At 35.3% G+C, this 13,350-nt stretch overlaps 1 protein-coding gene across 1 annotated transcript; it reads right to left on the bottom strand.

Moving 5' to 3' along the window:
* Nucleotides 1-1,151: 1,151 nt before the first annotated feature.
* On the bottom strand, nt 1,152-1,849 carry LOC145158692 (uncharacterized). Its single transcript, XM_079077551.1, has 2 exons — nt 1,654-1,849; nt 1,152-1,543 (listed from the first exon to the last, which is right to left on the bottom strand). The coding sequence occupies exons 1-2, from the start codon at nt 1,847-1,849 to the stop codon at nt 1,152-1,154; spliced, it is 588 nt and encodes a 195-aa protein (XP_078933677.1).
* Between the last annotated feature and the right edge of the window lie 11,501 nt (nt 1,850-13,350).

Here is a 13,350-nt window from a genome sequence, read left to right as displayed (position 1 = left end):
TTTGGCGAATTTTATTTGTTGTTTCGAGGAATCGATTTTCTTCACCGTTACGAATTGATCAAATTTTTTGACCGTTTTGAGTTGACCGGTTCAATTTGGTTGTTTCGAGTTGATCAAGGTCATTTTGTTGTCTCAAGTTGATTGACCTCCTTGACCGTTTCAAGTTTAACAAGTTATTCCGGCCATTATGTGTTGATCGTTTCCTTGGACGTTTCGAGTTGATCGAGTTCCATGGTCGTTTCAAGTTGATCGTATTCCTTAGCTGTTTTGAAGTGATCGGTCTTTTTGGCCAATCTTTACAGCTTTCCATAATTGGTGAGCGACTTATACTGTTCACATGATCAGCTTCTGATTAATTCTTCAAGAATTTCGTGAAGTTGGTTTTTATACTACTCGTTTGAAGATCTGAACTTCAGTCAGAGTCTGACATTTTTTCTTTTAATCGGTTTATTTTGAAGCAAGTTTCAAAGATTCAAGATCACACACTTGTTTGGACGTTTTTCTTGAACCCTAAAGAGTTGACTTCCTTGGTCAATTCCATCCTTTACTTTTTTTATTCTTGCTATCAACCTTGCTTGTTTTTTGGCCACCATCGGACTTTTATACTACTAGACAATCTATTTACCCAAAATATATATCTCCACGAAACTGTTGAACCATAAGGCTAGAGGGAGTGGTGCCACACTTGCCAAAATCCACGTAGGCGCCATATAGGATTTGTCACACTACATCAAAAATTTGACATTTACTGGGCGTGATTTCCACGCTTGCCATAATATTTTTTTCTAGATAGACCTAAAGGATATAATCATCGGAAAATTGGTCGTCTAAATCATCGAACGGTTATGCGTTAAGATCAATGTGGTCAACAGTCCAAATATGTTCCGTCAAGTATCTACGAAGAACATAATGGGTCTCAACATCATGAATTATTGCTCTCCTCGCCAAGTACTCCTCACTTACAACCTCAAACGCTTGTGTCGATGGAACAATCTCGTTTTTATTATACTCACACATTGCATTTCCTTCGTCTTCGAGAATCGAATTATGCAATATGATACAAGTATACATCACCTCGCTCATTTTCTTCTCATCAACAAAAATGCAGGGTATTTAAGTATATGTCAACATTTTTTAAGAGCGTCGAATGCTCATTCAACATCTTTCATCGCTTTCTCTTGAGCTTTCTTAAACTTCAACATTTTTCGATCATTAGGACAAGGCAATGACTTCATAAAACAAGCACGCTCTGGATAAATCTCGTCCACAAGATAATACTCGTACCTATATGACCTTCCACGCACATCAAACGAAGAATCTGGTGCAATCTCGTTATACATGTCGTCGAATAACGGGGACATGTTAAGAACATTTATGTCATTGAGGGAACCAAAAGAACCAAAGAAGGCATGCCATATCCACAAATCATGTGAGGCCACCGCATCAAGTATGAAAGTTGGATAACCATGATCACCTCGGGTGTATTGACCTTGATGTGCATTCGGGCAATTGCCCCATTCCCAGTGGAGGCAATCTACGCTTCCTTACATTCCAGGAAAGTTGTGCACATTCGAATGATGTGCATATAATTGTTGGATGTCACTACAAGTAGGTTTTTGTAAATATCATGGACCATAAAATTTCATGACATACTTACAAATTTTTGCAAGCTTTGTCGTGCAGTACGTCCGAACATCCTAAGATTTTCATCTAGTGCATCGGGGGAAGTGGCATATGCTAGTTGACAAAGTACGGTGGTGCATTTTTGTAATGTGGTAAAACCAACTGTACCTCTAACATCTGCACGTTGTTGAAAATAAGGACACATTGTCATGATGTTGTTGACCATACGCAGAAACAAATGTTTGTGCATACGGAACCGCTGATGAAAATGATATCTTTGAAAAGTCGTGTGTTGGTCAAAGTAATCATCCATGAAGCGTTAGTGAGCATCTTCACGATTTCTTTGTATGAACCTTCTTTTTTTTCCGGCGAGCATTTTTCAACATTTTGTTGATGTAGTTTTTCCATCTTCTGTTCAGCCTCTTGAATGACTTATATGGTCGGTTCGAGCAACACATAAAAAAAACCCGACGATGAAGAAGATGAAGATGACATTTTTAGAGAAAGTTTTGAAGAAGGTTTTGATATGGTATGTGAAGGAATGTAGGAGTATATTTATAGTTATTTAAAAAAGAATAAAAAGAGTCGTTGCTCGTTGGTTGAAGTGTGACATCCAAACTTTGTATGAACTCACTGAATACCAACGCCGAATAGAGCTTACCAAAATGGCGGCGCAATGTTTGTCGAGTCCACCTCGGATTCGCCGAGCATAGTTGAATCCCACTCCGTGCAGTTTAATCGTGTCTCTTTTTTTGGCGATATTTTAGCCACGTTATTTTTACTCTTTATCCGATACCAAAGCCCCTAAAATCAATTTCCTTTTTGGCTACGTTACAAACACTTGCCGTTGATTTGTTTTCAGCCCCTTAAATCAATTTCTCACATCTTACAAATTGATTCTTTTCTTTAACCTTCATGGATCAAATTTTTATGGATTGATTTTTCTAGCGATTTTCCCTTAGCCTTTTATTTTGAGGTTATTTAAAATCGTTTGTTATGGCTAAATTCAAATATGAACTTCCGGTATTGGATCGTGGCACAAGGTTTTCTATTTGGCAACTGAAGATGATACAAAACATTCAAAATGATACAATATCAAAGATTAAAAAGCATTGTATCATTGTTTCTTATTTATTCAATATTAATTAATTAATGTCGACAAATGTTTTTTTATAAGTAAATGAAGTAATCATAAGATTGACAAATTATATGATGAGACTTTATATATAATATATAAAAGATCGGAATAAATTACTCAATTTTAAAGAAAACTTTAGAAATATAAACAGCAAGAAGTTTAACAACAATATATTTTAGTTAAGTAAAGCTTTACTAGAGAGGTCTAATTTTCTCCATATAAGGAATTGTCTTTTAAGGGTCGTATGGGAGATGATTTGTACACAACAATTTTTCTCCATACACGACAGTTGGTGCTTTAAAATGTTGTACTGTACAACTCTATAATGCATAAATTGTTGTGTATGGCAAAAAATTGTTTTGTACGAATCACTTCCCTTTATTTATAGGTATGACTAGAATAAAAAATAATATTTTGAAACTAATTTATATTAATTTATATTAGTGCAATAACAAAATAGTTTTAATGAAATAAGTTTAATATTATAGAATAGTAAAAAGTTTGAACTTTTAAATTTACAAGCAAAACTAATGTCTCTTTTTAGAAAATAAAATTAGGCTGACCATATGGTTATTTTTTGAGATTTAATTAAAAAGAAAAATTAGAAAGCTTCTAAAAATAGTCAGCAATTATGGGTGTAAACGAGCCGAGCTGAGTCCGAGCTTGGTCAGGCTTAGCTCGAGCTCATTTAAGTTATGAGGGGCTCAAGCTCGAGCTTGGCTCAATTCGAGCTTTATTATACGAAGCTTGGCTCGAGCTCGTGAAGAATTATACATGCTCGACCCGAGCTCGAGATCAGCTCGTTTTTTGTCTGATGAGCCTAGATAAGCTTAAGCTCAGTTCAAGCTCATTAAGAAGCTCGTTTAATAATACCCTAAATCCCTAATTCCTCAAATATATATATATATATATATATATATATATATATATATATATATATATATATATATATATATATATATATATATATATATATATATATATATATATATATATTTAATATATAAAAATAATAATGTATATTATATATAGGCTCGTTTAGGCTCGAGATCAGCTCGTTTTTTGTCTGATGAGCCTAGATAAGCTTAAGCTCAGTTCAAGCTCATTAAGAAGCTCGTTTAATAATACCCTAAATCTCTAATTCCTCAAATATATATATATATATATATATATATATATATATATATATATATATATTTAATATATAAAAATAATAATGTATATTATATATAGGCTCGTTTAGGCTCGCGGGCTCACTAATTGAAGCTCGGCTCAAACTCTTTTAACAAACTCGTTTAATTCGATCTCGAGTCGAGCTTTTAACGAGTCGATCCCGAGCAGCTCACGAGTAGCTCGGTTCACTTACACCCCTATCATCAATATTGTAGATGACATCATAAAATTAGCGATGTCATCCGAAAAATATCATCTTATTTGCGAAAGAAATATTTTACTTTTTAAATTCATAACTACTTTGCAGATGCGATCTACGAATACATATACTTTCATCTAAGAAAATGTCAAATTTTGAATAGCTTGGCAGATGATGTCAACAAAGTGGTACATGTCATCCACAAAATGGTTATTAAATATGGTTTTTTGGTATAATCACAATTAGTTAGACAACAAATTTAAGAATTCACCTAACATTATTTATTTTACACATACTATCGAACACCATATAGTGTTTAAATCATGAAGAAATATGTGTTACAGATAAACTTGGTGATCAAGATAAATTGTGTATATTAATATGTTATGAACGTATACACAAGAATATATATATATATATATATATATATATATATATATATATATATATATATATATATATATATATATATATATATATATATATATATATATATATATATATATCGAGGAGGGTTCAATTGAGAAAAAAAAAGGTTAAGAATGGGGGAATCATTCTCAGTCACTCATTTATTTTTGCCGCAAAAGCCTCCGTCGTACCAGCGGAAATGGGAAAGGAATAGACATGTGTTTTCCAACAAAACATGTTTCCTTAAACTATGCTAAACATTACCTTAATATATACAAAAACATAGTTTTTTCGTTTTTTTTAATTTTTAAGAAGTTATTTTTATCGAAAAATGATTTTAAATATATCAAAATTCATGATTTTTTATTCTCTACAAATAGACATCCATATTGATATAATTTTAAGATAAAATAATTTTTTTTTATATTTTCAGCTATTGTTATTCATAAATGAATAAAAATGAATCAGGTTTTTACTACAGTACATTCGTTATTCACTTATGAATAAAAACTATGATTAATTTTTTTTACAATTTAAGTATCATTCATATATGAATATAGCATATAATAAACATAGTATTTAAATATTAGACGATGCATTCACTTGTGAATATTACATAGTTATTCACTTGTGAATATTAGATGGTATATTCACTTATGAATATTAGATAATATTTTCATATCTGAATATTACGTAGTATTACATGGTATATCACATGTGAATATTACATAGTATATTCACTTGTGAATATTAGATGATATATTCACTTATGAATATTACACAGTATATTCACATATGAATATTACAAGATATTTTCACAAATATATATAATTTTTATATGTTATTCACATATGAATAACATACAGACTTGCATATTTGTTTTTTTGTTTTAATAATCATATACTGATTCAGGTGAGAAAACATATTCATATATGAATATAACGTGGTAATTTAGTTTATGCATTTCATCAAACAGTTGGAGTGCATACAATTTAACTTTTTTAAAAATGTTAAAAACATGATACTTTGACTATTTAAATCTTACAAAATAGTAGATTGATAGAGAATTATATGAAATTTTTCAAAAAAAAAAACGATTTAATCTTTTTCTAACCTCAATTTTGAAGTTTTATTTGATAATCGATGTTGAATGAATGATATGAAGTGGATTTTTTGTTGATTATCGATGATGTTGATCTAATGACGCTGGGAGTATAATTAATCGTAGATGTTGAAGATCTGATCGTATTCAAGCAGAATTGAAGGTTGGATTAAAAGAACCAAAAATGAATTTTTGTTGTTAACTGTTGAATCGTGTTGATAAACATGTTATTGACGAAGATCGATGATTGATTAGCACTGGATGATGTTGATGATGGTTTAATTGAAGAAATCTGGATGATTGTTGAAGGTTGGAGGAGAAATTTGGATGATGAACGATCGATTACAGTTGCGTATTTGAGATTGAAGGTTATTATCATATTTACAAGTTTGCCACCGTGTCTTTTTATGCTTAGATTAAATGAGTGGCTGAAAATGATTCCCCCATTCTCAACATTTTTTATTTTCTCAATTGAACCCACCTCTATATATATATATATATATATATATATATATATATATATATATATATATATATATATATATATATAGGGAAGGGTTATTTGGAAAACAAAAAAACCCTAAAAATCATAAAAATACATAAAAAAAATACCTAAAGATCACAAAACTTTTTTTTGACTTTTTTTATGAAAAAATCGCAGGTTTTTAAAGAAATTCGCTGAAAAAAATTTTGAAAATTTTTTTTTATTAAAAAAAAAACAAAAAACTTGATTTTTTATTTTTTTTTCAGCGAATTTTAATAAAAAGCTGCGGTTTTTTATAAAAAAAATTCAAAAATAAGTTTTGTGATCTCTAAGTATTTTTTTTATGCAATTTTTTGATTTTTAAGGTTTTTTGTTTTCCATAGAACCTAAACCAATATATATATATATATATATATATATATATATATATATATATATATATATATATATATATATAAGACTAGTTACATAACAGCCCCTTGTAAATCACTAAAGGTTAATTATACCTAAAATGTCTAACATCCCCCTGCAAGCTGAGGTTGGGTATTGTAATGCCCGTGTTTATAGGCTAGACATTAATATTGACATTATAGTCTAGGTTAACCTTTGTAACTCATTTTGAAGAAATGAAAAGGAATTATGTGAATATTATGTGAATTATGTGTTTTATGCTTAATTATTAGGGTTTAATTAATTAAGAATAAAAATGAGGGTCGAAAATAAATATTAGATAAAGCTGATATCTATTAAGAAACTTGTAGTGGGCGTGACAAGGATTACGGATATATAAAGAATGCCGACATCCGAGTTATAACGAAGAAGTTATGACCTGTCGAAGTTTCGCGACAAAACCGGCACGGGACCGAATGTCGTAAAAAGTGAGTTTTTGATAAACTAGTTTTTGGCCTTAGTGATGGAAACGAAATTCGTAGTGTTCGTTAAACCGAGAGTAGGTATAAAAAGAACGCCCAAATCTGACATCGTATGAGGAAGTTATGATTTTTCGAAGTTTCAGCTTAGCAGTAGACAGCTAAAAACTCGATTTTTAGATAGAATGATTTTTAGCCGGCACGACCTAAACGAGAATCGAAGGTCTCGTCAATAGTAGCACAACGGTAAAAAGACAGACGAAAACGGACGTCGGATGAAGAAGTTATGAATTTTTAACGGATTTCCTGTCCCGGTCTGTTAAAAATAATAATATAAAAATTAAAGTCAAAATTACCCAACGAAGTCTAAACAAAAGTTGTAGAGTGTAATTTTACCTACGCGTGCATATAAAGAACGTTAAAAACGGAGCTCGTATGCGAAAGTTATGGATTTTAGAAGTTTTGGCGCGAAAACCGAGAAATTTCGCATAGGTGGCTTCGGCCACGTCACCTTCGCTTAAAACATGCCACGTGTCCGAAATTATGCTGAGTCATCTGAGCTGCTGAGTCATCCGATCTCGTGAGTCATCCGAAGTGGTCCAATGGCTGTCCGACTCGTGCCCTTTATCACGTGTCCGAGCCTCGCAGTGAGCCACGAACCCCCCTACTTCGGACCCTAGACCTCGGTCCACTAAGAAGCTGCCAGCAGCCCCTTCGCACGCGCAGCCCATGTGCGAGCCACCTGCGCACCCTCGCCTGCTGACTCATCCCTCCTTAACCGACTTCGGACCCCTATAAATAGAGGGCTTGCGAGCCTTCTCGGTTACTTTTAGAATTTTGTCACTTTTAGCCCCTTTCTTCATATTTTCTTCATCTTAACATCCCCCAAAGCCCCGGTATCGATTATAACCCCCGGAATACGCCAAGAAGAGCCCGAGAATCCTGGAAAATTTATCTTTTCGGTTTCGAAGCCCGACCCTCGCAGAGCCCGATTTCTGAATAAAACTCTCGGTTTTATTAGAAACGAACGTTTTAGGAAACGAATTGTTGCCCGATTTTCATCAAATCAAGTGAGTGTATAGTCACCTTCATCTTACACCTAGATATGAAGTATTTTATATAAAATACGTGCTACGTGTAATTATATTAATTGTTTAATTGAGGTGACTGTTGAATTGATGTTTTATACAAGTTTTAAACTTTATATGTATTTTTATCTACAAATATGTTGTTAGGTTAAACATGGGTAGATATTCGATGTGTGATGAGATAAAAATGATGAGAGGCCTCGATGTGATTTGTGATCCAGTCATCTAGCGGAGTTTGGATGACGACCACGGACTTTCTAGACAGTCCAGTGGAAACGCTAGCAGGCCCGCAACCTGTAGGTGTAATGAACTTGAGTGTTCATTCGTTGTACTCCATCCCCCTCATGGTTGCCTTTAGGACATGTATGGCTGATGAAACCCCTTAGCAGTAGTGTCCATCCCGATGATATTCTTTAGGCTAGGTCCCTTGTGATAAGTGTTTAGAGACGTAAAGTGAGGATAACGGGAACGGGTAATCAGGGTTATTGTTGATTGATGAACTTAATAAGTTTATTATTACTGTGGGTTGAAAACCCTATATGCTCACCAGGCTCCCAAGCCTGACCCACTCAGCTTTTTATGTTACAGGTAGTGGACCCCGAGCATAGTCGGAGGACGATGAGAGATTTTTGGATTATAGGCCAGTAGTTGTAAATAACTGTTGAAAGGCTTAAAATGTCTTGTTTATGCTTTTGATCTGTATCGGAACATGACATCCCGAGGTTTTGATATGAAATGAAATTATATATTTCTTTAAGAAAGGTTTTGACAAACTTTTATCATATTTTGTATTGGGAACCAATTCCGCAACATCTTTTAAAAAGATTTCTCTGATTTTATTTTAAAAAGCATAAATTAAATCGGTCTTTTCTGGCCGAGAAATTAGGGGATGTCACAGGTATCGACCTGCAGCTTGAGCCGTAAGTTTCCAAAACGTTGCGAGGATAGAGGCTTGGTAAATATATCAACAATCTGATCATTGGTAGAGATGAACTGAATTGAGAGCTTTTTCGCAGCAACCTTCTATCTGACAAAGTGAAAATCAACCTCAACATGCTTATTGCGCGCATGGAATACAAGATCGGCGGATAAGTAGGTTGCACCAAGGTTATCACACCACAAGACCGATGTTGTTGTGATTGGAACACGCAACTCCTGTAAAAGAGCCTCAAGCCAAGTGATCTCAGCAACAGTGTCGGCTAAGGCTTTGTACTCTGCCTCTATGGATGACCGAGAGACAGTCTTCTATTTCCTTGCTGACCAAGAAACAAGGTTCGAACCAAGATAGACAGCATACCTATAACGTCCCAATTTTCAAGGCCAAAAATTTCATTTTAATTAAGTAACTCATAAAATAGTTTACCAAAAACATTGCCAATGTCATATCAATTTATAAAACTGTACAACGTGTCTCAAGACCATATCATCAATAGTAATAAAAATCAGAATACAATCCCAGAAAACTCGACGCAGAAATCATGTGTGAGTGTGATGTGTCGCTACCGCGCCGGCTCCTTCCCCTTTGCCGAAGAGGTACCTGAAACAAAACTGAAAACTGTAAGCACGAAGCTTAGTGAGTTCCCCCATCATACCACATACCATACAACACATGACATACATACTGCCAGGCATATCTGGGTGCCCGACCTACCCCTTTGGTCCTCTCGACCGGTGACCTTGCCTAGCATATCTAGGTGCTGACCTACCCTTCGTTCCTCTCGACCGGTAACCATGCCTAGCATATCTGGGTGCGGGCCTACCCCTTCGGCCCGCTCGACCGGTCTATCACATACAGTCACGTAATCATAATCTAACATAGCTGGGTACTAAACTACCCCTTCGGCCCTATCAGCCGGTAACTTGGGGACTATATCCCCCTACTACTACCATCATCATGTACATCATATCATGCTATCACATAAAACATAACAGGTAGCAGTAAACCTAGATGAATATCACAAAGACAATCATCTAACATACAACTCCTACTGGTGGGCCGATATTGTGGCTGTAGACCCACTGCTACTGGAAGGTAACTCACCTCGATGTCGTGTAGCTTCTGAAATGTCCTCGACGTGAAAGTCGGCTCTCCTCGACTCCTCAATCCCTACACGGCAACCCTTCTAAGTTGTCAATTCGAACATGCAACCCTAATCAGGGTTAACCCAATTCAATCAAAGTCATCATTGGTCAAATTCAACATCCAGTCAACCTGACTTGCCGAGTTGGTCTACCAACTCGTCGAGTCCATACTCCTTTAACTTGATCCCACCCCCGATTCTACTCGTCGAGTCTAGCAAGAACTTGACGGGTTCTCTTTCAATCATACTAAAGGGACCATCTTCAACCGACTCGCCGAGTTCATCCTTGAACTCGTCGAGTTCATTTCCCTCGTAGGAATGTGTCCAGTCTATGACTCGCCGAGTTGTATGAACAACTCATCAAGTCCATCTTCAAAGATTGGGAGATTGCCTTGGACTCGCCGAGTTTGCTCAACCACTCGTCGAGTCCCATGATTCCCAAGTCCCTTAAGGGCCTAAACAACTGAGGGACCTTCCACACTATCATCTGGTCCATCGACAGAAAGGATTTGGTGGTCATTATACCCTGGCTCGCCGAGTCCCAAGAACGACTCACCGAGTCCATCTTTGACCATTAATATACAGTCGATTTAAATGGGTTTTAACACACCAAAATCATAGATCTGGCCTCCTAATGTCCATTTTACACGTAAGGTTCCAAACTTGGTGCGCATGCATGGGGTCCTTGGCTCAAAAAGCCATAAAAGGTGGTCTACAAGATGCATAGGGTGCTTATGGCAACAAGGTGGGCACCTTTATGCCATAAAAACCCTCAATAGCCCTAGATCTGAAGCACAAACTCATTCCTTACACTAAATCTCGAATACATCCTCACTAGGGCTTAGAAAATGGAGGAAAATGGACCAAAATCAAGATCTACACAAAGAATAGATAAGGTTCAGCTTTATACCTCCAATAAGCTGGAAATGTGCCCAAAGCTCTAGATCTTCCTGATTCCCCCTTGATCTCACAAGCCTCCTCCTTCTTTTCAAGCTTCAAACACCCAAAGTAACACCTCAAGGCTCAAAAACACACTAATAACGGCTAGGGTTTCGAGATAATGCTTTCTGGGAGTAATAGGGACGATGTAGGTTGAGATAAGTTGTTTAAATAGGGTGCAAAAGACTGGTTTAGTCTTTATGTGAGACATCATGAGTCGTGTCCCATATGCTTCGGATATAGGATCGATTACATGTGCTATATTTATCCTTTCTAAAATTTTCCAAATGCCTGGGGCATTAAGAAGGGAAAAGGTCTAGAACTGGATATGACTAAAAGGATTAAGCAATTGTCGAGGACAATCTAAGGTTTACCAAAGATTGGTTGCTCAAGGACAGTTGGAAGTATAGTGATAATTCTGGAAGGACCATATTGACATAATCTGTAAGGAGGCAACTCTTGTTCAGAAGTGATAGTCAAAATGGAATATGGAAATGTTTCAAAGTTGGAAATTATTCAATCTGTGTAAGATTAGGAAACTTAATGCAAGAAGGATATTTCCAAGGAGCTGATCTCCTTTGGAATGCTCTGTAATGGTTGTTGTCAAGTCTTTCTGACTCTGTGCATAATCATTACAGGAGGATCAATGCATATAAGTTTAGAATCTAACAGATTTCAGTAAATGGCATGAATTTGGAATTCTTGCATTTGCAGTAAGGATTTGGGACTGTGAAAGAGGATCATTGGAGTTATGTTCAATTGATCTAATTCACAAAGTGAAGATCATAGACAAACATAGTATGCATACTTGGTGTATGGCATGACTAGTGTTTAGAAAACATAGTGTACATGCTTGGAGCATGGGACAACTATTGTTTTAAATTCAAGAATAAAGTTGATAGTTGAAACAGTATACAATGAATAATGTGTAATCATATGGTGATAAATAAAAGGTGTTTTATTTATGTTCATAGGTTTTGATACCATATTAGATTCTATTATTATTGTGTTTCATTTTGCATGTTTTGACTTCCAGAATAAACTAGGTCATTGTTCTGGATGACTAAGTTATTCAAACCATCCACAGTCGGTCATATGTTGGAAGTAGATATGAATTAAGACTGTCATGGGTTGGCTTGTAGAGGTCTAAGATGTTGGACAAAGGGCTACAACACTCATGAGTGCTCATAAGTTCTGAGTATTGGATTCAACCCGTGCTCATTGGAATCACTTCATGGATTTTATCACGAGTGATCATGAGACGATAATATCTTATATTCTTCAAACCTAGAGATATGAGTTGGTTGTACATTGATTGCATGAAAACGCATTCGGTAACTCGGTGTTATAAAACATGCATTTGTGTATGATTCAACAATTAGTAGAACAAGCCATATGAGTCGAAGTTTATCCATTCCTTTTACCTTCAGAATAAAAGCGATATCTGTGGGCCCCTCGATGATTTGATGATGACAAATGGAAGTGCTCGGCCGAGCCAGGACTGATTTGATTTGTTCAATTAGTCAGTCGTCATAAATCGGAAATCGAGAAACAACAAATGGACAGAGAGAATGATTATAATCCATGTCTCAGTCCATATGATATCTAGAATGGAGGAATATATGATCCCTTATCTAATGGACAAGTCATTGACAAAGGTCAGAGTTCATCTACAAGGTCAGAGTTCGACAGTGGATTTTGAGAGCTACGATTGCCAGTTGGTACCTGAAGTCATACGCAATAATAGTTTTAGACTTATCCAAGTGGGAGACTATTGGATAAGTGTCTAAGTCCATAACTATAATTGTTATGTACTTGACCCGACTCGGCATGGTCTATTTGGGTTGCATGGCATCGGAACATTTGGATAGACCGTTTATGAGGAAAAGACATTTTGTGACATATTAATATATTATAAGTTCTAATATATTAATATGAAATCATGTTATTTAATTAGTATTGATCAAGAATTAATTTGGACTTAATTTAGTGATCAAAAAGAGACTAATTAAATATATGGGGATTGATTGTGTAAATCATTCATTCTTATATATGTGGGCTTATGATCCAAGATTCCTTTATGTTGGGTTTAACCCATGTGGTGATCCATGGATACTCCATGGAGGTAAAAACCCATGGAGCATAAGGAATGGGTAAAGTCATGAGTTACATGGTGTAACCCTAATAGCCACACTATATAAGAACCCCTTTAGTTCAAGAAATTGGCACTAGTGATACATATTTTG

The sequence above is a fragment of the Lactuca virosa genome, chromosome 2 (assembly GCF_052849685.1).
Source record: "Lactuca virosa cultivar CGN04683 chromosome 2, Lactuca_virosa_CGN04683_v6, whole genome shotgun sequence".
In the NCBI taxonomy this organism is placed as follows: domain Eukaryota; kingdom Viridiplantae; phylum Streptophyta; class Magnoliopsida; order Asterales; family Asteraceae; genus Lactuca; species Lactuca virosa.
Note: the sequence above shows the minus strand (reverse complement) of the source record. Positions and strands in the feature narration are given on the sequence as shown.